Source organism: Silurus meridionalis, chromosome 11 (assembly GCF_014805685.1).
Source record: "Silurus meridionalis isolate SWU-2019-XX chromosome 11, ASM1480568v1, whole genome shotgun sequence".
In the NCBI taxonomy this organism is placed as follows: Eukaryota; Metazoa; Chordata; class Actinopteri; order Siluriformes; family Siluridae; genus Silurus; species Silurus meridionalis.
In genome coordinates this window covers 20,551,478-20,578,924 of record NC_060894.1, presented here as the reverse complement: position 1 = coordinate 20,578,924, position 27,447 = coordinate 20,551,478, and the positions used below count along the sequence as shown (strand labels likewise).

Below are 27,447 nucleotides of genomic sequence, written 5' to 3'. Positions count from 1 at the left end.
TTCTTACCTGCTCCTGTTTGCTGTATTTGGTGAATACTCCCTGCCCAGATCCGGCTCGTGTCAATCAGGCCAGATGCAGCAGCCGATATCTCGCCAAAACTGCCAGCTCGTGAGTAATGTGTACCGCATGCCAAAGCTGGCACGATTTAATCTTGATATGTTGATATCAATATGTCCACCTCTGTAATATTTCTTAAAAACCCTTTACAACCAATTTAATTGATATGACAGCAAATGTAGGCTATAAAGTCGAGCCACAACCTATTTATTTGGTCAGTTTCGTGGAATCGAGCATGGCTTTGTGGTCTTTTAACCCCGTCTCTTTAAAGTTCTGCATCACTGCTGTTGGAGAACACGGCTTGCATTACACGGTTAACCTGCTCCAGGACCTGCTGTCAGGAAACTTTGATTCAACGATTTTAAATTTCCCTCTGTGATGTGTTTGAAGTCAAGGATTGACGTGAGGGCAAATCCAGGTCCGTCAAGATGCCATTCCTGGTCCCTCAACTCTCAACTGCTCAGGTATACAAATCACATTGATGTAAGACGCTATAAATAATGGTATACAATCATTTTCTTTTTATATCCCAAATCTTTTTTGTAATACTGTATGTCTCTCAAGGTTTAGGCCTCTGGCTACTGATTAAACCGGAGTTGCCTCCAAAAATACAGATACACCGAGCACCGAGACCCCCAGTCACCCTAAAGAGCAGTTTGAGGCTGTGTTTTAATGTTCAAGTGTAAATAAAATCTTAATTCAACACCTGATTAAAACATAAACTCACCTGTTTTATCGCAACAGAAAGCAACAAACCCAACATACACGTTTGCATCAACAGATGAAGCACTACAGTAATTTGATATTGTGATCTATTCAGTGTTACCAGGGCCTGAGATTTATTTAGCTGTTGCCACTTGACATGGTCGAAACATTAAACGTATCCGAATGTAATAAAGTAAATGCTTTTACACACACACTTTCGTTTGTTGTGCAATAATAATAATACAATTAAAAATACCCACAAATGTGGTGTCTCCTGAGTTACAGCGTGTTGCTCGCTTGCTTTGTTTCGCAACCGGAGATTACACATGCACAAGAATTCCGAGTGCTCAACACGGCAAACGTGACATCTACTGTAGCTTAGTAACCAAAGTGACACAAAGAAGAGAAGCTGAACATTGACCTTAGACTGTAATCTGCAGTGGCAAACGTGTTATTAGTGAACGGGGAAGTGGACGAGCCGTGTCTCCGCACAGCTGCAGAGTCACAAAGACGTTCAGCAACAGGCTCAGTGCATCTCTTAATAGGGTAAAATGAGTGCATTAGAGGTCACAGATTGCTCTGAATCACGTGCATGTAACCAATTTTAAGTGACAAGTAGCATGCTTCCTTAAGGGAAAAAGAAGAAAAAAAAACTAAGGAAAAAAAAAATGCAAGCGCATCCTTTCTTTAAAAAAAACAAAGAGCATTTATTTGGCAAAACAAAATGAATATAAAGACAGTGAAATTCTATTTTTTTTTGCAGTTCCAAGCTTGATGGGGTTTGAGCGCAGGGTCAGACACAATACAGCAACCCCTAGAGCAAAGAAAGTTTAGAGAAAGCCTTGCTAAGGGCCTTAAAATAATAGATTTTCAGAGCTGGAGGTCAAACCTCCAACCATATGCTGATTATATGAAGACTAAGAAATTGGATTTGTGCTTTACAACATACTGTAATTCAGTGGTGGGCCGTGAATTTCACACCCTTCACACGGACATTCATTGGTGTCCAACCTAAATCAATCCAGCTCTTAATACCATCATTATGACGCCACAGCTGTAGAAAGCATCAACGTTAGAGAGAAACACTGTAGAACAGAGCGCTGAATCAAAGCCATTACTAAAGCAAGAAAGTTTCCTTGCACTGGAGCCACAGCCGCCCCCCCACCCACAGGTTTTTCCTGCATATTTCTGAATTTTTTGCATTACGGTTTCCCTCTGGACTTCAAATGAAATTTGGCAAATTGTGATTTTTGCACAAATTCTACAGGAAAGAATATGCAAAAGTATAAATTGTTCATGAAAAAGTTTAATAACTGTTTTGAAGCGTTTTGTCCGTCCTTTACTTACGATGTCCTCATGATTAAGCGCCTGCTTGAGGGCCTCGGAATCAGCAACTCGCAATCCGATTGGTTAGAATTAAATGCTACAAGTGCCCAACTGCTTCCAGCAAACCCTATGATACGACAGCTGCAATCTGATTGGATAAAAACTCTACTCTGAAGATACACTCCAGGAAGCAGCGAGAGAAACGCATTGAAATGAAGAGAGTAGACTATTGGGAATAATTTAATTCAATCCATTTTAAGGACAAAATGTTCAACTTGCTGCCTAATATGTCCCACCTACTACCAGGAACCATGATGAAGAGATAGTGTTATTTACTTCACCACTCATAATGCTATAATGTCATAACGTTATGCTGAATGGGTGTAATATTGCTGTGCTAGAAATAATATATTATTGGCTCCAATGTGGACAGATTAAGAATGAAAATATACTTCTTCCTGGTGTGCAGAATGCCTGGGAAAACCGACGTTCCGCTTCAGTTACATTTGTCTTGGCTTTCTGTGAAACCTACTATTGGGTCAGATTACTCCGATTTCAAAAAGGGGAAAGTTGATAGAACAGAATAGAAAATATCGAAAAGATGACTATAAATCATATATAATTATCATGAAAACTATATTTGCTTCTAAATTTCAAATTACATTTACATTCAGATTATCAAAACATAGATAGAACATATGAGGGGGTTCCCACTAAGGTTTCTTCCCAATAATTACATACACATACATGTCGTTATATATATATATATATATATATATATATATATATATATATATATATATATATATATATATACACATATATACATATATATATATATATACACACACACACACACACACACACACACACACACACACACACACACACGTTTAGTTAAGTGAAAATCATCCGTTGAGACAATTTCAGAAAAGGCAGACAAATCAAATGCACCTACATGAGAAGGACAAATAAAATACACATTTCATCTAACGTGTAAAAAATAGAAATTTTGGTTTCATGACATTCGACTTTGGATCGTGATCATAATACAATATTGAAAAAGGTGCTGTTTGAGCACAATTAATTAAAAGTAAACGACGATTAAATGCATCCAATGCGACCGTGTCCGTCGGGTTTACGCTCAAATATACATATAAGATATGAGAGATGAATTTGTGCGCATACGTTCGAGATCGTACTACATGTTTATTTGGGCGTGTCTGAGACAGGATCGGGAGGACGAGTGTGTTACGAGTGTCTACCGTGTGTCTCTCGGACGGGAGAAATCACAGGAGTTGTGTGTAATAGTGCCATCACTGTTTCAGTGAAAATCAAGGTTTGGTCAGTTTTGTGGAATCGAGCATGGCTTTGGGGTCTTTTAACCCGGTCGTTGAGAAGTTCTGCATCATTGCTGTTGGAGAACACGGCTGCCTTTTGCCTTCGTGGTGATCCTCTCGTGCAGGCGTGTCCTCCGTGTTGGTTTGTTTGACTGTGGTATGGACAGGACCATCACTGCACGATACCTGATGGGTTTTACCGACACGTGTGTGAGGAGGTGTGAGCTGGGACGAGACGGTCCAGGCTTGATTGAGGGCTTCGTTATCTGCGTTTTCCTGGTAGGCTGCGTGAAATTGGGCTTTACAGGACGTTGGTGGAGAGGAAACCAGGATGCCAATAGCTGTGTTTGGTTTAACAGGTGGGTTGATCTCTGTACACCGCGGAGGTGAGCTCTGCTGTAATGCTCCGTCTCCCGAGGCAAGGTGCTGAACAGAATCGCCTTTGCTCCATCGGGTCGCTCTGGAAGGAGAACTTCTGCTGCCTGGGAAGCATAAAGTACACAATTATTAGACTCTTCCATTAGTAAAGAGCAGGTTGAGTACATGCATATGTCATAATTCCTGAATCATACTATATTTCGCACCTTAACATGAGTGCAGCACTTAATGATTTAAAAAGAGTGTAGAACATGTTAGATGTCTATCTTGGTGCTTCTGTGTTACTTCTGGTGTCTTGCCTTTTTTTTGCCTCTTTATTATGTGAATCAAAGACAATCAAAATATTTACATTCATTTTACAGGTTAGGGAGGAATTATTTCAAGTACAAGAATTAACAAACATTATTCAATACACTACAAACCAGTAGGTTTATAAAAAAAAAAAAAAAGGAAAAAGAAAAAAAAGAAGAAAAAAAACGCAGCCTATCAGTTAATTAGCAGAATATAGTAAAAGTTGACCGCCATAAGTCAAAATTTAGCTTAAGTAAAATAGCATTTGTTTCAGAGACTTTTTGTTGTCATCATTATTGAAGTTTTGTTTGAATTTTTGGCGACACAATCCAAATAAAAATTTGAGATTGAGGCGGAGAAAAGTGCATCCCGTGTGTTTTCTCTCAGTTGCATAATGTTTTTATTGTAAGAGGGTTAAAAAAAACTATAAACACTATATTGCCAAAAGTATGGGGTCACCTGGTCATAAGTATGGTGGATTTTATATAGTACATGGTTTTGCGTACAAAAATTCTCATAATAAAAGTGATATATATTATATTAGGTATTACATAGACTGCATGTTATATATTACTGCTGGAAAAAAGTTCAGAATATTTTCATGATATGGACAATCGACACCTGACCATAAAATCGGTAGGTGCTCCTTTTTAAGCATTTTATTCCACATTTATTCCCAATTTGCTCTTATAATTCCCTCCACTCTTCTGGGAAGATGTTCCACTAGATTTTGAGTGTGTTTATGGATATTTGTGTTCATCAGCCACAAGGGTGTTATGAAAGGCAGGTACTGATGTAGGTGAGGAGACCTGTGGTGCAGTCAGCGTTCACATTCATCACAAAGGTGTTCAGTAGGGATGAGATCAGAGCTCTATAGTAGCAAGATCTTCTTCTCCAAAGCATGTAAACCAGATCTTCAAGGAGCTCACTTTGTGCACAGGGGAATCTCCATGCTGGAGCAGGTTTGGGTTTCCAAGTTCAAGTCAATTAAAAATTTTATTATAGCGCCATCTAACGACGTCCTGAACAATTGAGTTCCAAAATTTTACCACAAGTTGGAGGCAAAGAACCACATATAGCAGGAAAGGGCAGGTGACCCAATACTTTTGGCAATAATGTGTATATCTCCAAGTTGTCCCGAAGAGTTTGGTATTCAGCTGTCCTTTTTTTCAGCCGTTATTATTTATACATGCCTGATGCGGTGCGCTCTGGTGACTTCTTTCCCGCAGTCTGAGTAAAGGGGCACGGTAAAACCTTGGCAGGAGTGTATGTGTTTAGAGGAGCTTTCTTTCCTTGAACAGCTGAGTGACAAACAATGAACAGATCATTTAAAAGCCGTAGTGAGACAGAAATCTCAAAAGCCAAAACTAAATTAACTCATTTTTTTATTTAGCAAAATGACACATTTTCAGTGTTTTCCTTTACCTGGTGAGCACACAGACATGTCCAGCAGGGAATCATGGGAGGTGGCAATCGAGGCGAGGAAGTCGTCGACTTGTTTCAGGGACAGTGAATTGTGGAGGGTCTCAAGTGGGCAAATGGAGGGAACCATGGAGTATAACTCAAAGCCTTAAATGAAATACAGAAAGACTGTTATCAGGCATTCGTAACAATTGCAGCTTAGCTGAAGTGAGCATAAGACACACACACACACACACACACACACACACACACACACACACACACAGATAGAGTTCCAGTTCCTGAGAGCATGACAGAGCATCAGCACCATCAAACATGAGTTTGAGGCGGGCGCAATGGAAACAAATGGCTCACACAGAGTACACCTCACTAGAAGCTCTATCTACCACATCATCATCAGCCAGGATGATGCTACAGAGTGAGAATGGTGGTCTACTTACCTTCCATGCACTTTATAAATCTCGGATATGGTTGGAGGCTTAAGATTAATAAACTTAGAAGCAAAGTCTACACATCTGATCTACCACTGTGTTTTATTATGTGATTCATTGCCAATATGTTCAGATATCTATCATGAAACAGGCACCGAGATCGGAGTAACAAAACCAGTACAGATTCAGATCATAATCTTGTCATCTATACGGATCTGAATGATTTCGTTTTTTGTGCAAATAAAATTCAACATCTACCCCTATAAGACATCACAAAATCACTAAGGGAAGACTCTGAGTTTATAGTTACATTTACAGTATTTGCAGATGCCGTTATCTAGAATGACTTGCAACTAAATAGTTGCTGGTTAAGGGCCTTGCTCAAGGGCCCAGCAGTGGCAGCTTGGTGATGCTGGAATTTGAACTTGTGATCTTCCGATCCATAGTCCAATGTCTTCGCCACTGATCTAAAGTTCATTAGTTCAACTGTGAGCACATGAGTATATTAATGGGGAAAAAAAAAATATGCAAAAGAGCATGAAAATGCTCACGCTGGGGTTTTTGAGACAGTGAGCAGAATCGGTCCAACTTGCTGTGTGAGCCAGGTGTGTCTGAAGGAGAATTGGACTGGGCTGGAGTGTCTTTAGAAACAGGGATGACTGACTGAGAATATTGGTGGAAAAGGACAGGGTTGGACATGAGGGTTTGCAAGAGCGAGTGGAATTGAGGAGTGTCTGTGGAGGTGGAAAGAATTGCTCAGATGTGTCTACAAAGCAGGAGATCTTGTCTGATTGGTCTGTTGTAGTGGTGGACAAGTGAATCAAACTTTCTGCTGGTGCATGTGGGAGGCAGGGGGTAATCTGGTGGTGGATGGAGAGTAAATGACTAAAATAACAAACAGGCCGGTGTTACCTGATTGCCTGTAATGCACACTGTAGTCCAAAACCTATTCCATTGATTTTATTGGAATATCTTGATTGCAGTTCATGCAGCAAATATTGCATATCTACTCTAAAATATCATAAGACTAAAATGTAATTTTAATATACAATTTGAACAATTGAAAGCACAAAACATTTTTTTAATTAAACAACCTATGCATTTATAGCACCAAACTGAAGTTTTGAAACTCACTTTGTACTGCTACAGACTTCTGTTCAACTGTATGTACAATTCAATGATTAATCACTCACCTGAGGTGTACATGATGGAATGTGTATCAGAACTTTAATGGTAAAATAAAACAAAACAAATATGTTGCTAAAGCACACAAAATGAAATACTACCTCTACAAAGATGAACAAATGGGTCGGGAATTTGTTCCTGGTTTTTGGACTGAAACCCAGAAATTAGGGAGCTGACTTGGACGAGACGTCAGGAATCAGAACCATAACGAAACAACAAACAAGATTCAAAATGGGTAAATTAAACATGATTAACACTTACCACAGAACATACTGGGAAAGACTGACCGAATTAGAAAAGCAGATTAAAAACAAACAATCAACAACAACAAAAAAAAAAGAATAAAAAATATATTCCTAAAAAATAAATATCCACTTTCGAGAAGTGTATTAACACCTTATTAAGTCAGAAAGTACATTTAGAAATTGATAGATTGGCTAAAGGATTGGCTACTTTTATCTATTTCATTGGTTTACTACATGTATTTACTTATTTATTTGTAAATTTATTTCTGAGATTTGCATTGCAGAGTAATGCAGAAATTATGAACCAAAGCCAGGGCAATATACACTCACTGTCCACATTACTAGGAACACCTGTAACTTCAAGTAATCGTCTAAACAGCCCAAGTTAGACAATTGTTGGTTGATTGGATAAATAAACAGGCATACAGGTTTTCCTATTAAACTGGATTGTGTATGTGGGTGTGTTTATATAGAACACACAAACACATACATTATATATAAATATAAACAAACAATATCACAAACTTTTACTATAATCAACAAAAGCAAAACATGTCACCATTCAACAACGGCCTCACAACTACAATATACTATATTGACAGGGAAAATGAGTTCATGTCTATTCATGTGACACAACACTAGACTTTATTCAGTTTCCATGGATTTAAATGACTCAAGTACTGCATTCAATCTTTCTGGTTATATACAGTATGTGTGGTGGCCAGGGAAAACTCTACCTGGGCAAATTTGGAAATTTTTTCCCCTATATACAGCTCTCAAACTGCAGGCTTTCCTGTTTCTTGTTTATATGGCTCTCAGTCACAGCATTGTAATGGCCGATTGTATAACCCAATCCATATTATAATTATATATGCAGTACATAGCTGAGGTAAAACATTGATACAAGTCATGCTGACTTCGGTGCTGAAATAATCATCGAGTCATTCAGTCAGTTCTGTTGGTTTTAGTCATTAGACACACTGTCCTGTACAGAGTGTCCAAGCTAGAGGTCAACCGATTCATCTTTTTTGACGATTAATTGGCACAATTGGAAATATCTGCAAAAATCCATACAGATAGTTTTTCCAGGTTGCGTCTGCATTGGAGCAGCTGAAAAGGTCTGCCATCAATTTACGGTACGAGAGCGGCCTCTAGAGGCGAATCACTGACTCCACGTGGAGTTTCTTTTGATGCACTGTTTTGCACTCTGTTCCTCATTCATGTTAGTTTATCAAACTAGATTAATAAAAAAACAAAATACTTTCTAAAGCATTTATTAACTTCAGTTAAAGTTAAAAACTGAATCTTACTGTAAAGCGTTACCTTTTTACGTAAATCCGTTTTTTATTTTGTAAGAAATAAAGTACTATTGTACATGGAGTGTTTGTTTTTATCCAGTATCCATTGGTTGACCTTTACTCCAAGCTCTCTTCTCTGTTTTGATGACTTGATGGTGCAGGAGAATTGGGGATAATTTGAGACTTGGCACCTGCTTTTGAACAGATTAGGATTATGTCCATTTTGCTAAGATTTTTCAGACTTCGTTAAACTGGTTTATTACATAACGTGATCTTTGCAGGCAGACACCAAGACAAGGCTAGAAAGTAAAGAAATATTCCTATAAAAACATCCCATCTTGTAGAAAAAAAATATTTTGAATAAGTATATTTATATCTATTTAATCCAGAAAAAATAGTTTTGGCCCTTTTCCAGAATATCGGCCACAGCGGGATCTGATCTGAGTTTTCCCGGGCCGTCTCACATCTACTAGAACTAAATAAAAGGAGTTTTTGGGGTGTGGGGCGGGGTTTACATGGTCTCCAAAGCGCACTTCATGGGCACTGCTCTGGAGTTAGCCGAGGAATTGAAAGAAGTCGTCTAAATCCGGAACAAAATAATGGGGATGATGGGAAGGAGGATGAACTGGAAATTAACGAAAGCAAACATACCATTGGTTGGGTGTCGCGCAAACGAGATAGAAAATCTTTTAACAGCAGAACCACGCGTGGCCTCTGAGAAAGAGAAACACAGGTACCTGAAATGTACAACAGCTAACAAAAAAAAGGGGGCTTACAAATAGGGGAGAACAAAGCAAGAGTTAATGGACATGCAGGAGAGGAAATCAGAGGGGTGCTTGTTTTAGTGAGTTAGATGTATCGGGGGTCTGTCAGGCAAATTACTGCAGCAAAAAAACAACAACTTTCATAATCACTTTGTTTATCTGCTTTTCAAAATGGCAGAAGGATGTTATAAGGGAACATGTGCAGCATTTAGAAAAGAATAACCAGCTATCCAATGGATGGTGCAATGAATACAAATTTCACCTGAACCATAACGGACTGCAAATATAATCAATCGGCCTTCACCGATATTTCAGCCCTCACAGTTTCATTACATTAGCATTTTGAACCCTTATCCAGAGCGACTTACAATTAAGCAGTTGAGGTTTAAGGGCCTTGCTCAAGCAAAGGCAGCGTGGCAAAGCAGGGATTCTAACTCAAGACTTTCCAATCCTAAATCCAATGTCGTTCTATCTGGAATTCTGTTCGTCTATATGGAAATGAGGCAGTTCAATTCTACAGTCCCAGGAAAAGAAGGAAAGAAGTCTACATTTCTAGGTATGTCCACACAAAATCTATTTACTCTGAGCAAATACATGACCACACAAAAATAGAAAACCCCAATGAGATCTGTGCATATAACTCCATGACCAGAACAACATCAATCGCAAGATCGAGACCAACTTACTCTATAAGACAAGTCATCTTTGGTGTCAATAATGCTATAAGGAATGCAATAATTGGAATATCTACCATAACTTTGTAATATGTACACACCCACTTTTGGTCCAACTTCTCCTTCCCAGAAAATATAAAACACTTGCATTTGCAAACACTTTAATCTACTGATAAAATCTCAAAGTTATTATTATGGAAGTGGGACCTAAAACTCTGGCTGGTTGTTTGATTCAATCATAAGGAATACTGTAACTCATGTCCTTTGTCCTTGGTTCAAAATTTAGACTAGGACAAGGTCCAAATTAGGTCTTTTATTCTTGTTCTACCTTTTGGATATTAAAGAAGCTGGGCATTGCTGAGCACTGCAGTCTTAGAAAACTAGTAAATTAAAAATCATGTTTATCCTATTTTAAACCTGTCTCAGGTTTAAAGTAATTTTTAAATAAAATCTAATAAAGTCTTATTTTTTAATTAAATATTACGTCGGATTTTTTTTGCATTATGTGTAACTTGGTTCTATCATTAAAAATGAATTTTTTACAACATTAAACAAATGAAAAAAAATCATTTTACTAATATTAAAAACGAGAAAAAAATAAATAAATAAATAAAAAACAAACAAACAAACAAACGAACCATACTAACGCCTTGAACACAACACAAAAAAAAGGAGCTTCCAGGATTCTGCAAAAGAGGGGATGATGGTTCACTTTTTTTTTTTTTTTAAGAACAATGATGTGTGCGCATGTTTGCACATACCATCTAAGAAGGCAGAAGAGGTCAGCTTTTTACGGTGTGTGCGAGCATAATCTTGTAGGTTAGGGGCGCTGGAGGAACCTCCCAGCACCATGGTGCTAAACAGGCCAGCACAATGAGACCCTGATGGGAGTTAGAGAAGATACATAGAGCAGTCGTGTGTTCCAGGAGCCACACCTCGCAAACGCATGCAGCATGCACCTCTATGAGATTCTTGCCACATAAAGACTTGCGCAGCCTCGTTAAAAACATTAAAAAAACATCAAATCCCATAATGACAGTAATGTCGTTTGCTCATGCTGCTCATGACAAACAGCTGCAACAGGAGAACGTTTGCTATTTGTTTTTTTCATCACTACAAAACATCATTTATGTAGTGATAAAGAAACAATAATGCACCTGATAGTACTATATAATCAGAAAACCTACAGTGATGCAATACAGCAAAAAAAAAAAAAAAAAAGAAATCTGGGCAAAACTGAATTCAGGAAACAATGGCCCAAATATACCATACAGTTATTATTTTTTGTTTCAGAGACGATGATTATTCAATTGGACTAATGATTATTTAAAATGACTCAAACTACTAACCTACTTTTTTCCCCTCATAATGCCCTAGCATGTTTTCAGTTGGTCTAGATTGGCACAGCATTTTCATATGGTTTATATGATTTTGACTAGAAATAGTATTTAACCCTTGTGTTCAGATTAAATCAAATTGACCCAATAAAATGTACAAACATTTATTTAAGAACAAATAAATAAATGAATCCATACATACACGTATACTGTGTACACACACACACACACACACACACACACACACACACACACACACACACACCTCAGTAACTTAGAATGTTGTGGTAAAGTTCATTTATTTCAGTAATTAAACTCAAATTGTGAACTCGTATTAAATAGATTCATCACACACAGACTGAAGTAGTTCAATTTTGGCTCACATTTAACAAAAACCCACCAATTCACCATCTAAAAAAATTTGAATACTTTATAAGACCAATCAAAATACAATTTTTAGTGAATTGTTGGCCTTCTGGAAAGTATGTTTTTTTTACTGTACATTTACTCAATACTTGGTTGGGGCTCCTCTTGCTTTAATTACTGCCTCAATTCTGCATGGCATGAAGGTGATCAATCTGTGGCACTGCTGAGGTGGTATGGAAGCCCAGGATTCTTTGACAGTGGCCTTCAGTTCATCTGGGCAACAGTCCAGTTGTTTTTCTCTTTGGCCCAGGTAAGACTCCTCTGACATTGTCTGTGGTTCAGGAGTGGCTTAACAAGCAGAATACGACAACTGTATCCAAATTCCTTGACACATCTGTGGTTGACCCCAGTCTCAGTGCATTCCTTGTGAAGTTCACCCAAATTCTTGAATAGATTTTGCTTGACAAACCTCTCAAAGCTGCGGTTCTCTCGGTTGGTTGTGCATCTTTTTCTTCCACATTTTTTCTCTCCACTCAACTTTCTGTTAACATGCTCGGATACAGCAGTCTGTGAACATCAGCATCTTTGGCAATGAATGTTTGTGGCTTCCCCTCCTTGTGAAGGGGTCAATGATTGTCTTCTGGACAGCTGTCAGATCAGCAGTCTTGCCCATGATTGTGTAGACTAGTGAAAAAAACTGAGAACATTTTAAAGCCTCAGGAAACCTTTTTGCAGGTGTTTTGAGTTGATTAGCTGATTGGCATGTCAACATATTCACATTTTTGAGATTTTTTTGGGGCTTTTTGTTAAATGTGAGCCAAAATCATCACAATTCAAAGAACCAGACTTAAAATACTTCAGTCTGTGGGCGTTAAATTTCACGAGTTTCACAATTTGAGTTGATGCACCTTTCCATGACATTCTAATTTATTGAGATGCACCTGTACACACACACACACACACACACACACACACTTCACTTTCAAAAAATAAATCTCTCTATATATTTCTGTTACATCCTCTACAGAATTACAGAAAACAGAACACAAGGGCTAAATGTGACGGAGCTGCACTCTTCTTTAACAGTTAAATAACGCAAAACATTGTTCAAGATTATTCCAGAAGCAACGTCCGGAGCTGGAACTGAGCACATTCAACAGAAAAGAGAAGCGAGGAGTTGGCTTTTTCCTTCACCAGATTTAGGTGTTAATCATACACAAAGGACATTACCAGCATGTATGAGAGAAACTGAGTCAGCACTGTTTTTGGGGCGGCTTTGTGGCAAAAATCTTGATCTAGAAAGATTCAGGCTCAGCCAATTCTTTGGGAGTATTAAGTTCAATTCCACATCACACCTTTAGTAATTAATCATTGGGTGCCAGAGGATCAGCAGAGAGCAGCCTGCATAAAAGGAGGCACGCAAAAGGTGCTAGAAGAGGAGCATCACACAGAGCAGAGTTGAAATGGAAAAGGCACACGATATTACTTCATGGCTTCGCTTATTCAATCTTGGAGAAAACATGAGCACATGATATGCCCGAGGAAAATAATCGACAACGTATTACTTGAACAGCAAAGCACATGTGAAGACCTATAATCGTTACCGAGTACAAGATCGACACCTAATTTTTTATTCTTTTTACAGTAAAAAAAAAAACAAACAAGCAAAAAAACAAGCCGGCTTACCTATACCAGCGGTGAGCTTCTGATCAGGGTGTAGTCTGCCGGGCCTTGTGTGACTGTTGTTCTCTGAAAGGACCTGAAAGACCCCCCCAAAAAAATACAAATATTCAGCCATTCGATCGTACGAACAAACGGAAAGGAGATAACAGACTCCTGAAACCTTTGGCATGTAAGAAACAGGGCTTTTCCAGATTGCCAGGTGTTAATAAGCCACGTTACAAATGTTAGTATCAGGCAACAAGGGAAAAAAAAAGACAACATGGAAACTCGTGCAACATCCTCATGGCCAGAGAGTCCATTCCGTGCGAGACATTCAGGACATTAACGTGCAGAATGAAGCACAAGACAAAAAGGTGAGATCGGAGATGCAGAGGGGGAAAGATGATAGACATGGCAACAGTTTGCAGAGATTCCACAAATCAACACGCCACAACCTGAACCGAATAAGCACTTGAACCTGTGGTTGAAGAAATAAAAATATAAAAAAAACAGGGAAGAAGGGGAAGCTGTTATTTTTTTATTTGTTTGTCTTTACTGTTCAGTCTCGTGCAAAACCAAGGCTTGGAATGGCTGGATCTTCTTTGATTGGACAGGAGAAACAGGAGAGAAGCATGTATAGGATCCGAGGGACTGGGAAAAAATAAATAAATCAGAGCTACAGGTGGGATGATGGAAAGAAGTCACAATGGAGGGCTATCAAGCTGAACTTACACCTGCCATGGCTTACCTGAAGCTCAGAGAAACCTCTGAGCAGGAACAAAAAAAACAAACTTAAATCTCTGTGGGTGTGTTTAAATAAACCAGACTAGACGTTATATATTCGGAATTTACTGTTCTTTGAAATTGTAGCTTAATTAATAATTATTCTAATTGAACTATAATTTGATGAAAATGCCACACGTTAAATAGACAAAACTTTTTTTTTTTGAAACGTTACAGAAAAAAAAAATCATGCCAAACTGATTTACAGCTCGAGCGCACATATTTTTCATATATTCATGACAACCATTTACACACAAAAAAACAAAACAAAAAACTACACATTACGATTAACAGGGTCCTAAAATAAAAGAATGTACAGTTGCCACATTGTCAAAATCTAGTTCTAATAAGTTGAGGATGTAAAAACATAAAATATGATGCGAAATGATGTGACATGATCTGCACACTCCCTACTTCATCAGCCACAATAACGACAGGAAAACTACTAGGATCTTCAGACCCTCTGATGGAGGAGTGTAACTGAAAAGCGATAAGCGGTGACAGACTTCAGCTTTGGAAAAGGCAAATATAAATCCCAAAAACCCACAAAAGGTTAAACAAAAACACAAAATCGCACTGCAACCCAAAAGAAGGGAAGAAATTCTTTTTTGTTTGGACATTGAAATGGAGCAGGTTGCAAAGGACAACTAATGAGAGTCAGCAGATGAATGAACAGAGCTACGGGGATGAATATGGAGGATAATCACGAAACAAAATTGTTTAATTCACAGTGCCTAAGCGGACAGCGTGTTCATGTAATTTTCTAGAGAAAGCAGAGTGCAGAAGCCAGATATAGAAAAGGCTGAAGCTCGAACAAAAAGAAGAAAGTTACGCCTTTAAAAAAATAAATAATAAAATAATAAAAGCACTGTTGAAGGATGCTCATGAGAAAGAATAGGGTGCAGCAAAAACGAACATAAACCACTTCACCAAAACATGTTTAAATTGCATGTTGCCATGACAACAAAAGACTTGTTTTAGGTAAGAACGAAAAAAAAGGAGGAGCCACACAGGCTTGAGAGTCAGATGTACAGACAGATGTATGTTCTGTGACCTGCAGGCAACTATTCAAATGACTAAACAAGTCAGGATTCAGTGTTGCACCACATGTGGGAAAGGAGGATTGAAGAAAGGTTGCAAGTTACAAACTAATAAAGTTGCACCTTTGACCCCAAATCCTCCACTGTTAGTCGACAATATAGGAGTTCAACTGGAGGAGTCTCAGAAGTTGGTTATTCACACACCAAAAAAAAGCCTCCTTTCTCTTATATTGCTGTGAGATGGTATGAAAAAAGGCAAAAAGTAAAAAAAAAGTACTCTTTTGATTGATCTGCTGATTAGATGTCCTTGCTGACTGCTGTCAGGTTTCTTTGGTGCGCATGAACAAGGAGTTAGCGATTGTGAAGAATGAATTAAATTTGTAAAAACCTGTTGCCATGAGCCAAAAATACTGGATGTGAAAGCCAGTGATTTGGGGGAGACAGGGGAGGAAGTTATTTGGTCCCCTGATCTGCGTCTTCGACGCCCAGTACCAACACCACAGGTGTAATGTATCCAGGTACCAATAGACTCAGGGCTAGACACACTCAGGGGGCTTTCTTCCTGGAAGTGAGAGAGGGGGCAGAAACAGCACAGTCATGCAACGTTAACAACAGTCTAGCTACGAGTCCCATCAACATTCACAACATAAGCCCTTTGATCTTGTAAGGAATAACAAACGAAAAAGAACAAAACGAACAAACAAAACAGAAAACGCATTGCACTCATACTTTGCCGGTAGAGGTCTTGATATAGTCTGTCTGCAATGGGGACTAAAAAAAAAAAAAAAAAAAAAAGACAACAAAAAAATAAATAAAATAAATAAATCAAATTGGAACTGAGCAGAAGGAAAACGGACAGTTAACAAACAGCACATTTGCCAATATATGATTGAAATTGGTTTGAAGTCTAGGCTTTTGTTGTAAAGCTTAAATCTAGAGTCATCCTAGAATCAGAGTTTAAATCATAAGCCATATAGAGGAAACTAAAAAATTAAAAGCACACATAAATCCCAAAAAAAGACAATAGTACTCTGAACGTAAAATAGAAAATGGAGCTAGTGCTACAGGTTCTTTGGTTTTTAAGCTGTACAACTGAAATAATATGCTATGCAATGTAACATAACACACAGTACTGATAACAATACAATTTCAATACACAATTAATAAAATAAAACTCATATGCTCTTCTATTTTGCTTCTTTGCAGACAGAAGTAGAGGTCGACCGATTTTTCTCAATTTTGTTGATTAATCAGCATCGATAGCTGATTTCTGGAACTATCAGTTATCAGCAAAAATACATACCGATAGTTTTTCCGGGTTGAGTCTGTTGCTAAAGCAGTTGAGAAAGTCTGCTGTCATTATACAGTACAATAGCGGCCTCTAGAGGCGAATCACTGACACCATGTGCTATTTATTTAGTGTTTTTTTTTATTTTATTTATATTAGATGTAACTTAATTTATTTGGAGTGTCACACTTTGTTTGAATGCGCATTTTCTTTCCTCAATATTTATTACAATTAATATATATATTCATATTTATTTTATTAAGCACATTTATTCATGATTTAGTACCTTTTTCATATTTGTGTAAAAAAGTTCAGAACTATTTGTGTTATGTTTGTTTTTTCTTTATCCAGTATCCATAAAAAAAAAACTATCAGGTGATTAATCGTTTATCAGCAAGTAGGATGCAACCCAGCTCTCAGAATCAGTCGACCTCTAGGCAAATGTGATTTTTAACATTTGACTAAAATGGAAAAAAATAAAAATAAAATAAAGGGACAAATAATCTAATAAGCTATTAAATGTTACATAGCAACAAACTGTTCAGACAGTATAAGATCACTTTAAAAACAGCCTGGCCTCCTAGACTTTCATGGAATTAGAAGCAAAATGACTTTTATTCATGACACATTCACGTCTCAGGAATTAATAATATTAATATTATGAAATAATAATAATTATTTAACTTCTAAACACAAAATTATCTGCACAAAGACAATATTCCCAGATGTATTCCTACATCCTTATGCTTTAACATTCCAGAGTAGAGAAACTACATGCAAGAACTCTACTTCATGTAGAACATAAAAGGTCAGATGATTCATTTCACCAGTACACCAGCAACGTAATATAACAAGTTTCCAGTCAGTTTTATAAAATGATTTTAGCTGTTAAACCCTTTACAACTTTTCACAAAAGGTTAAAAAACAGGGCAAAAAGACTTGAAACTCAAATGACTCAAACAGCACTTACTTCTACAGAGCCGATCTTTTTGGAGCGAGGAAGAGGGGACTTCCTGTGAATGTAGATGGGGTCAGAAACCATGGGGCGGAACATGACGAGGGCTCGATCCGGCTCGTCCCGTTTTATATTACTCGTCTCCTCGTCACTGTCGTTCTGCAACTTCTTTTTGGAGCCTTCGTTCTGAGAAGGTTATTGTTTGAGCATTTAGTTACTGAGTTTAGTTAGTTATCACCGTAGTGGAGAGACTGAACAAGAACGAGTGGGATGAGATGTTCTACATATAAAATTATACTATTAAAAAAACAAAAAAAAAAAAAAAACATAATATACAGCATAATAATGTACCGTATTTTTCGGACTATAAGCTGCTACTTTTTTCCCACGTTTTGAATCCCGCGGCTTAAACAACGAAGCGGCTTATTTATGAATTTTTCCTGGGTTTTTTCCGGTTTCACAAACTTCAAGCCAAAAAACTGTGCGACATAACATTAGACCAATGAAATTTCCGAACAGAAACGAAAAAACACACTTCACCTGTGTTCTGAGCTGCACGGCATCAGGAGAAAAGCTTCACCGATGGTGATTTTTAAACGCACGACGATGCCAAAAGATAAACTCCCGAGAGAAATAGTTGTGAAAGGAAGGAGGAAGACAGTGAACAATGACTTTCTTGGTCGGCTACTGTTTAGATACCAGCCGCTGTAACGCGTTGAGTCTGGGTGAAGGGAGAGCTCGCTAACTCCAGTTACAACAGAAATCATATAAGCACAGACAGGTTTCCAAAACTCGTGCTTTTTTATTTTTCTTGGCAACAGCATTACGGGTTAGTCAAAGAAACTTAGAAATGAGCATCAGAAAATAAGGACATAATCCTCGGTCTTGCACACACGCAGTAATACCGGTAAAATGCGGCGGCAGGCTGTTCCCAAAATACCACTCTGCTCTTAAAGGAGCCACAACATATTTCACCCGTTACACCATGTAACAGACACGGTCTTTCGTTATCCTGTGTAAAGTTCATTAGTTTCAATGTAGACTGTAATCTTATACACAGGTGTGGCTTATTTATGTTCAAAATAAAAATCTTTGTCAAATTCAGTGGGTGCGGCTTATATATGGGTGCGTTAAATAGTCCGGAAATTACGGTATGTGATAATTTAAGGAAAGTCTGTGCTGAAATTCCTGATGTTTTCAGTCATGTCATGTCTAACCTCTCTAGATGCTGGTCTGTAGCCAAATCCTGATGGCAGGTTTTTGTCCTCCTCACAGCCTTTTGCTCCTGGACTGAAATGCAGCTCCACATGAAAACGCTCCTCTGAAGATGGATCCTGAAACGACGGATCCAGAAATCTTTCAGGTATAATGTACCAACCCAAACCTGGAAAAGGGTGGACTGTGACGTTACCTTACTGGGATCCTCATACAGCATGATCACAATCTGGGTCATGTAGTTCAGCTCACTGACCACTTTCAGGTAGTCCATGGCTCTCTTCCACTGCTCATCTTTGGTCTCCTGTGTAAAAAAAAAAAAAAAAAAAAGGGAAAAAAAAGGGTTGGTTGCTGCTATAATTGGCTTTCATGTCCACAGGGTAATTTATTGCTTGAAGAAAACCGATTTTATTCACGGCTTACATCACAGAGAGCTCCATAGCGTAGGATGGAGAGGAACGAGTGCACGTGACTCTCACTGGTGAAGTACAGCCTGGTGCGAACGTGACGCTCCGGAGACATGACTCCCCGGGAATAACTGCAAACAGACCACAGAGGAAAAGAATGGAACTGTTCTTTATGTGCAATTTAGTATATCATTTATTCAAATATATCATTTATTCAAAATATCATCTAAATCAAGATGGTTGATTGATTTATACTGGTTCAGCTATTGCACAAGGTCCAGGTGACTAATTTATTCAATACTTTGGACAGTTTTATTGAGAAAATGTAAATCTTTTTGCTTTTACATTCAAACAAGTTTGTTTTAACTCTTAAAATGAGAAATAAAAGTGGATGCATGCTGGCGTGAGCTTACACTGGGTGAAGTTTGTTAACCGTGTCGTCGTCCTGCGTTCTCTGGAGGTCGGAGCGAATTTTGCGAATCAGTGGTGTGCAGTAGCCTTTGGCAATGTCCAGCTTCTCCGCTTGAGAAATACCATATTCCTGGAACAGAGAGATAAAAAAAAAAAAGTTCTACTGCAGTACTACCTAAAATGACAGAGTCAGCACTTTGGGCCAAGCTCAAACTCAAGTGCAGTGACCACCGAGTGCCATGTTCACCTGTGGAATGACGATATCAGCCAGAGCTTTCGAGAGCCTGTAGATCTCCATGGTGTTGTCCAGCTTGAGCGAGCTGTTGTGTTGCACGTCGTATTTGATACAGTCATAGATGTCTGGGATCTTGCTGATGTTGTAGCGTCCATTTTTCATCTTGAAGTCCTTTTCCAGTTTGGACCAGCGACGAAGCATCAGCTCCAGAGTCTCGCTGTGGTACAGCTGGATGTCTGAGAGGGAGAGAGGGAGGGAGAGAGAGAGAGAGAGAGAGAGAGAGAGAGAGAGAGAGAGAGCGAGCTCTAACACTTGCTGGATGAGAACCAAAACTGTTGTTCCTGTTGTTTGGTGTTTGTACCTGCTGACTTGGGGTCCTCCATCCTCTGCCTTATCTGCAGGGTTAGATTTTGGATAAGGGTATAAACTTTATCGCACGTCTTTACCGGGTTCTTGATCATCTGCATGGACTTCACGAGTGATGTACTGGTAGTGGGAGCCAGCTATCGGCAGAGAAACGACAAATATGCAAAGTCATGGGAAAATATTTTTGAAAGGTTACGAAGTAATGCAAGTTTTGAAAAGTTACAGAATGCTGGAAAAAAAATCCCAAGAACTATATTTCAACTGTTACAGAGAATAAAGAAAAGTGAAATGTATTTTCTCAAGGTTGTGCTGTGCTATACTAAAGAGAAACAAAAACAACAACAATAAAAAAATCCAAAACTAAAAACGTCTAATCAAAAAAAAAAAAAAAAAAAAAAAAAAGACCTTATTTCTCAAACTGTCATTTAGGGACGATTCCAAACCTTTTCAAAGTCCTCAGGGCTGAAATCTCTGTCCTTCTGCAGTATCTCATGAAGTCGAGCTTTAACTCGTTGTTGGCAGCTGCTCAGAGAGTCGCTGTCGCTGTCCAGCAGACCGTTCATGTTGGCACTTTTCACCATCTGCACCAGGATAGGGGTCAGCTCACCCTCCAGGGCCAAGAGTCCCTACAAGTACAAAACCATTTGTTGACATCAGTGACATAATACTTTTAACTTTATATAGTAAGCAGTATTAAATGGGAAACAGAACAGATTATACGTTTTCGACTAGTTCTGTAACCCGCCAACAGATGGCAGCACAAGGCTGCACGCACAGTCACAGGGAGCACCGACCTTAAGTCAGTGTGCCAAATGACATCGTCCTGTGTACATCGGGAGCTCAGCAACTGGTGCTATTCTGAACAAGTGCGTTAGCACATCTACGATTTCATCTGTGGCGCAAAAAAAAACAGATGATCCATGACGACAACACACCAGGTCACCGAATTCTCCTTACACAAGCGTTTTAAAACACGATTACCAGTCCAACACAGTATAGCCAAAATACACATCATGGCCTGATAATCAACACGTGCGTTACATAAAAACATTCACTCTTATTATTGTATTAGTGCCCTGATTTCCTACACACTTTCAATGTACAACTGATACAAAACCTAAAAAATATCCAGATTCCTCTAGAAAAAGCGTAAACTTAAATTCAAGTCCAATTAAAAGTGCAAGAATAATTATTTACAGGCATTTGGTAGAGTGACTTGCAATGATCACATTCATACAACTGAGCAGCTATGGGGTTAAGGGCCTTGCTCAGGGGCCCAGGAGTGGTGTGCTGGGAATTGAACTCACAACCTTTAAAACCAAAATCCAATGCCTTAACCACTAACCACCTCCAGCTTTAATATCGATTTCACATACAGTGCTACAAAAGAACGGCTTAAAGAGCAGGGCATGTAGCATGCAACAGGAGCCGACGAGTTGGAAAACCGCACCTTTGCAAAAGCGGCTGCAGTCATTTGAACGCGTCCCTCATCGGAAGCGTAGATCTTCAGATCATGTCGATATGTGCTGTGCAGACGCAAGAGGCCACAGCCAGGAAAACCTGCGTAGTCACCTGCAGGATAAACACGCTCGGTTTTATTCTGAAACACAAGATCCCTGATCACAAGAAACAGATAAACACTCAATCTACCGAAGAACTGAAAACGATACATGTAACAAATTCCTGCTTAATCAGCAACGTTCACGTCACTTGGATTACTTAAATACATAAACAACAAATTATTTACCCTTTTCCAAAACCAGGAGTTTAAATAGAAAGCGATAGAAGTTGTGCTTTTCCCTGTGGCTGTACCTTGTCCTCCAGGATACATGCACCTAAACGCCCGACCAAGTTCCTCTGCCTGTACCCTGCCTGCAGGAGTCAACTCTCCACCCCATTTCAGTACCAGGAGTAATGATGGGTCATCCCTCCGCACATCTAAAAACACACACATGCAGAATTTTGTGATGAACATATAAGACATCATTGTCTATTTGACAATCTTAAATACGTTTCTGTATACATTCAATTATGTGCAATACAGAAAAGTCTTACCCTCCTCTTCACTAGAGGTTTTTGGGCAGCCGTGTGGAAGATACGTTAACTGGACCTTGCGATTAATACCTGAAAAATGGCCATACCTAAAAAATAATAACAAAAAAAAAATTTATAAAAGAAGACAAGAAAACTTGTGTTGTCAAAAAGACATGAAATATTTAATTTTTTAGTAAACTGAAAATAAGATCTGTTTCAAGTTCAAGCTCCACCAAGTGGTGGCAGCTCAGTGGTTATAGCATTGGACTCTGTTTGCACCAAGCTGCCACTGATGGGCCCTTGAGCAAGGCCCTTAGGGGTGTCCCCAACATAGTCGAATCAAAATCTTTTAGTCCTACAACACCAGGTAAAATGATTCTTCATAACATTTTAAAGCCACTATGTGCAGAACGTCACACAAAGATATAAAAGAAAATGTAAATTAATTAATTAATTAATTAATTTTGGGGTCCAGGGCAACATCGAAAACAATCTAATTTATTTACATAATGAAATTAAAACAAAATTCAACTTAAATCAGTCATGGCGGTTGGATTTAATCACACACGTTAAAAATATTTATTAAAAGCTTCTTTCTTTTCGCACTTTTTATTTACATCATCATAACAGGCTGCGTAAAATCCTATTGGGAGAAAACCAGTAGTTCTTTGTAAAATCAGAAATTGATGTCAGTGATGGTTATGGAGAACTTCACTTACATCTCAAGGACCGTTTTCAGCTGCTCAAGTTTGGCTTTGCTTTCTTCAATTTCTGTATCATTATTCTGCCCAAGTTCAACCAGCAGCTGTCTGGCGATATCTAAAACTTCCTGTTGTGATGGAAAAAATGTGTCAGGCAATGAAAATGTCATACTCTACTTACGCACATTTTGTATATAAAAGCTTCCTTACCTGAAGTTGCTTTGGCTTTTTGAGTTTCAGCTTTCCACTTTTGTATCCCTCAAACTTTTCAAAGAGATCGAAAAATCTAAAAGAAGACACAACAGCCCATGTGAAGAATGTTCAACCATTTCAGTCCATAGCAGTAAAAACTATAGCAGGCGAGGGCACTGGTACTGTATGAGTTTATTTGAATAATTCTTAGTCAATAATGATTCTACACAAAGCATCAGGAGATTCACACAAAGCACAAGCAGTGTACCTCTGATGTCGAACCTCCATTTTCATCTTCTGCTTCGGAGTTCGGTCTCCGTGTCGGATCACAGCAATTACACACCTGAGCTCCATCCTATTAAACATGACATACGCAGTTACAAAGACGTAAACATTCCAGAACTTGAAGTGTTTTTTTTAGACGTTGATTGATAGTGAAGTTTATCACAAATTTGAGAAAAAAAAAAAAGTACAGAATCATAAAAATGTGCTAAATACATATTAATTCTAACTATATAATTAATAAATACAATATAGCGCTCTCAGTGCATCTATATTCTCATGTCAAAACACAGCACGTGATGCCGGCAATTCGCCTCTAGAGGCCGCTATTGTACTGCATAATGATAACGGACCTTCCCATGTGCTCCAGCCACAGACACAACCCGGAAAAACTATCACATATAACACATAGTAGAACATTTATCTAACTCGATAACTTGCCGCTCAAATGACTGTAAAAACACTTGCAAATGGATCATGGTCTAATATGTCAGAAATAATTTCAACAAAAGAACATACATTGTCCCAGAGGTGGTGGGGACTATTGGAATGTCTTCTGCTTCCAGCGGGATGGACCATGGAATCTGGAACTGAGGCGCTAGCTCTCGCATGATAATATTCCTGAGAAAGCAGAGAGAGATTACAAAAAAAATTATGGTATTCATGTTAAACATTAATCCTGTCCCGGAAAATAATAATAGCATATTTGAGATACAATATGTAATTTCCGACTGTTCTTGGGACGAGCCGATTGTAGAGGCCTGCACCGGATTTCACACCTGATTAACTCAGAAACCCATCACAGGTGTGACCCCTATTAATCTGGAGCCCAGATCTCATCAAAATGCCACACGCTTCATGTTTGTACTGATGAAAATCCAGGGCCTCTGCACCGAACGGCTTTTTTTCTAATTGATTAAATAAATTCTGGAGACTGTTCGGGGTCAAATGAGTCGGTGTTCACAAATTAGAAAACATTTTGCCTGGTGTACAAGATCCAAATGTTAACGTGTTGGACTGCAAAAAAAATTATAATCCTGCATCAACGTCCTGCTGACTCCAAGATTAACTTAAAAGCAGCACTGCATGATTTCAGGGAAAACAATTACAGACCCATGGACTGCTTTGTACTGAGAGAGAAGGGAAAAAAAATATCACAAGACCTTTTCTTTGACATCATGCAGCCAAAAGCACAAACTTCAGCTGATTATGAGTGAATAATCACATGAATAAAAGGTGATTCTTTTCTAATTCTTTCCTGTCCATGATTATCACTGATGCACAATGATGCTTGTTTTTTGTTATTGAAGCTCTTCCGCCTCAAGCTTTGATGCTGAGATGTTTTTCTGCTCATTGCATTTGAAAAAATCCTCAAACCAGCCTGTCCATTTTCTCTCATCTCTCCAATCTTCTCTTCCACCTACAGAACGGTCATTCCGAAATATTCCAACCAACAAATCTAATACCAATATCCATCCCATGAGATGAAAATTTTCCCTCATTCTGCAGTTGAAGCTCTGTATGATGTTTTGCACTGCACTGATGCCACATGACTGGATACCTATTAGTGTTCCTATTAAAGTGACCGGTGTGTACAAGCCAGGTTTTCAGCACTGTTTTATGAAGAAAAGAAACAGAACTTCCTCCATTTACAATTTAGTGGATGTGATTAGGAGGGAAAAAAAATTACGTTTTTACATACCCCAGAATTTTGGCACAGTCGTCATAGTATTTCATGGAGTTCTTCACGAAACTGAAGCCATTCACATCACAGACATACGATTGGCCATTAGCACGGAGAAGGTCAAACCCACACACTGTTTGCTGTGGGCAAAGAGAAGATAGCAACAAGAGAGTGAGAACGTCACTGTTTACAATACCATTAGGGCAACTGGTCAAGGTTGGTTCAGGTAGAGTGATATTCTCCCCAGGTCATGCTGTCCATATTCAAGGTGGAATACACACACACACACACACACACACACACACACACACACACACACACACACACACACACACACACACACAGTTCTTTTTTTAAGAGTACTTTATTATCCCAGAAGGTAACTGTAAATATGATTATGTGAAAATTTATGGCATTTGACAGTTGCAGAGCAGCCCTGTTTAGGGCCCCAGCAGTGGCATCTTAGATGTGATGGGATTTGAACTCACAACCTTTATGTTGTACTTTGTACTTAATTTTTTTGCAGATCTAAACATATTTAAATCCTTTTTTTTTTAATAATACCCTATTAGGGCTGTAACAATTCCTCGAGTAACTAGAGTAATTCAATTACAAAAATTTAACCTTTTAAATTGTAAAAAATGTTCCGCCCGTAAATAAATAAATATATATATACACACGTCTAGTTAGATGCTAACTGTGCATTTCTTTGCACATTGACAAAGTTGAATCTAATCTAAGGTAATACATACACATATACATATACACATATACATATACATATACATACATACACACATATATATATATATATATATATACACAGGAGTGCAGAATTATTAGGCAAGTTGTATTTTTGAGGATTAATTTTATTTGAGGATTTAATTTGAACAACAACCATGTTCTCAATGAACACAAAAAACTCATTAATATCAAAGCTGAATATTTTTGGAAGTAGTTTTTAGTTTTAGCTATTTTAGGGGGATATCTGTGTGTGCAGGTGACTATTACTGTGCATAATTATTAGGCAACTTAACAAAAAACAAATTTATACCCATTTCAATTATTTATTTTTACCAGTGAAACCAATATAACATCTCAACATTCACAAATATACATTTCTGACATTCAAAACCAAACAAAACAAATCAGTGACCAATATAGCCACCTTTCTTTGCAAGGACACTCAAAAGCCTGCCATCCATGGATTCTGTCAGTGTTTTGATCTGTTCACCATCAACATTGCAGCAGCAACCACAGCCTCCCAGACACTGTTCAGAGAGGTGTACTGTTTTCCTCCTTGTAAATCGCACATTTGATGATGGACCACAGGTTCTCAATGGGGTTCAGATCAGGTGAACAAGGAGGCCATATCATTAGATTTTCTTCTTTTATACCCTTTCTTGCCAGCCACGCTGTGGAGTACTTGGACGTGTGTGATGGAGCATTGTCCTGCATGAAAATCATGTTTTTCTTGAAGGATGCAGACTTCTTCCTGTACCACTGCTTGAAGAAGGTGTCTTCCAGAAACTGGCAGTAGGACTGGGAGTTCAGCTTGACTCCATCCTCAACCCGAAAAGGCCCCACAAGCTCATCTTTGATGATACCAGCCCAAACCAGTACTCCACCTCCACCTTGCTGGCGCCTGAGTCGGACTGGAGCTCTCTGCCCTTTACCAATCCAGCCACGGGCCCATCCATCTGGCCCATCAAGACTCACTCTCATTTCATCAGTCCATAAAACCTTAGAAAATCAGTCTTGAGATATTTCTTGGCCCAGTCTTGACGTTTCAGCTTGTGTGTCTTGTTCAGTGGTGGTCGACTTTCTGCCTTTCTTACCTTGGCCATGTCTCTGAGTATTGCACACCTTGTGCTTTTGGGCACCCAGTGATGTTGCAGCTCTGAAATATGGCCAAACTGGTGGCAAGTGGCATCTTGGCAGCTGCACGCTTGACTTTTCTCAGTTCACGGGCAGTTATTTTGCGCCTTGGTTTTTCCACACGCTTCTTGCGACCCTGTCGACTATTTTGAATGAAACGCTTGATTGTTCGATGATCACGCTCAGAAGCTTGGCTATTTTAAGACTGCTGCATCCTCTGCAATATATCTCACTATTTTTGACTTTTCTGAGCCTGTCAAGTCCTTCTTTTGACCCATTTTGCCAAAGGAAAGGAAGTTGCCTAATAATTATGCACACCTGATATAGGGTGTTGATGTCATTAGACCACACCCTTCTCATTACAGAGATGCACATCACCTAATATGCTTAATTGGTAGTAGGCTTTCCAGCCTATACAGCTTGGAGTAAGACAACATGCATAACGAGGATGATGTGGTCAAAATACTCATTTGCCTAATAATTCTGCACTCCTG

The 27,447-nt window shown here is 38.6% G+C and overlaps 1 protein-coding gene across 10 annotated transcripts in view; it reads right to left on the bottom strand.

Moving 5' to 3' along the window:
- Nucleotides 1–2,938: 2,938 nt before the first annotated feature.
- The window catches only part of ppip5k2 (diphosphoinositol pentakisphosphate kinase 2), a 34,008-nt gene continuing 9,499 nt past the window's right edge, over nt 2,939–27,447 (bottom strand). Inside the window, exons 9-32 of one of the 10 annotated variants that reach the window (XM_046860744.1) lie at nt 25,094–25,215; nt 23,911–24,012; nt 23,378–23,464; nt 23,128–23,203; nt 22,936–23,045; nt 22,238–22,323; nt 21,995–22,120; nt 21,633–21,754; nt 20,626–20,808; nt 20,178–20,319; nt 19,829–20,052; nt 19,584–19,711; nt 19,187–19,301; nt 18,960–19,067; nt 18,766–18,882; nt 17,564–17,734; nt 16,035–16,076; nt 13,507–13,579; nt 10,879–10,998; nt 9,331–9,393; nt 7,398–7,418; nt 5,524–5,667; nt 5,292–5,399; nt 2,939–3,911 (exon numbers count right to left, since the gene is read on the bottom strand). In XM_046860744.1, the coding sequence (XP_046716700.1) occupies nt 3,424–3,911; nt 5,292–5,399; nt 5,524–5,667; nt 7,398–7,418; nt 9,331–9,393; nt 10,879–10,998; nt 13,507–13,579; nt 16,035–16,076; nt 17,564–17,734; nt 18,766–18,882; nt 18,960–19,067; nt 19,187–19,301; nt 19,584–19,711; nt 19,829–20,052; nt 20,178–20,319; nt 20,626–20,808; nt 21,633–21,754; nt 21,995–22,120; nt 22,238–22,323; nt 22,936–23,045; nt 23,128–23,203; nt 23,378–23,464; nt 23,911–24,012; nt 25,094–25,215 (3,078 nt within the window). In that variant the 3' untranslated portion in view covers nt 2,939–3,423. Of the gene's footprint in view, nt 3,912–5,291; nt 5,400–5,523; nt 5,668–7,397; nt 7,419–9,330; nt 9,394–10,878; nt 10,999–13,506; nt 13,580–15,693; nt 15,868–16,034; nt 16,077–17,563; nt 17,735–18,765; nt 18,883–18,959; nt 19,068–19,186; nt 19,302–19,583; nt 19,712–19,828; nt 20,053–20,177; nt 20,320–20,625; nt 20,809–21,632; nt 21,755–21,994; nt 22,121–22,237; nt 22,324–22,935; nt 23,046–23,127; nt 23,204–23,377; nt 23,465–23,910; nt 24,013–25,093; nt 25,216–27,447 lie in introns of all 10 variants that reach the window. The other 9 variants (XM_046860739.1, XM_046860740.1, XM_046860743.1 and 6 more) reach the window with 9 other exon arrangements.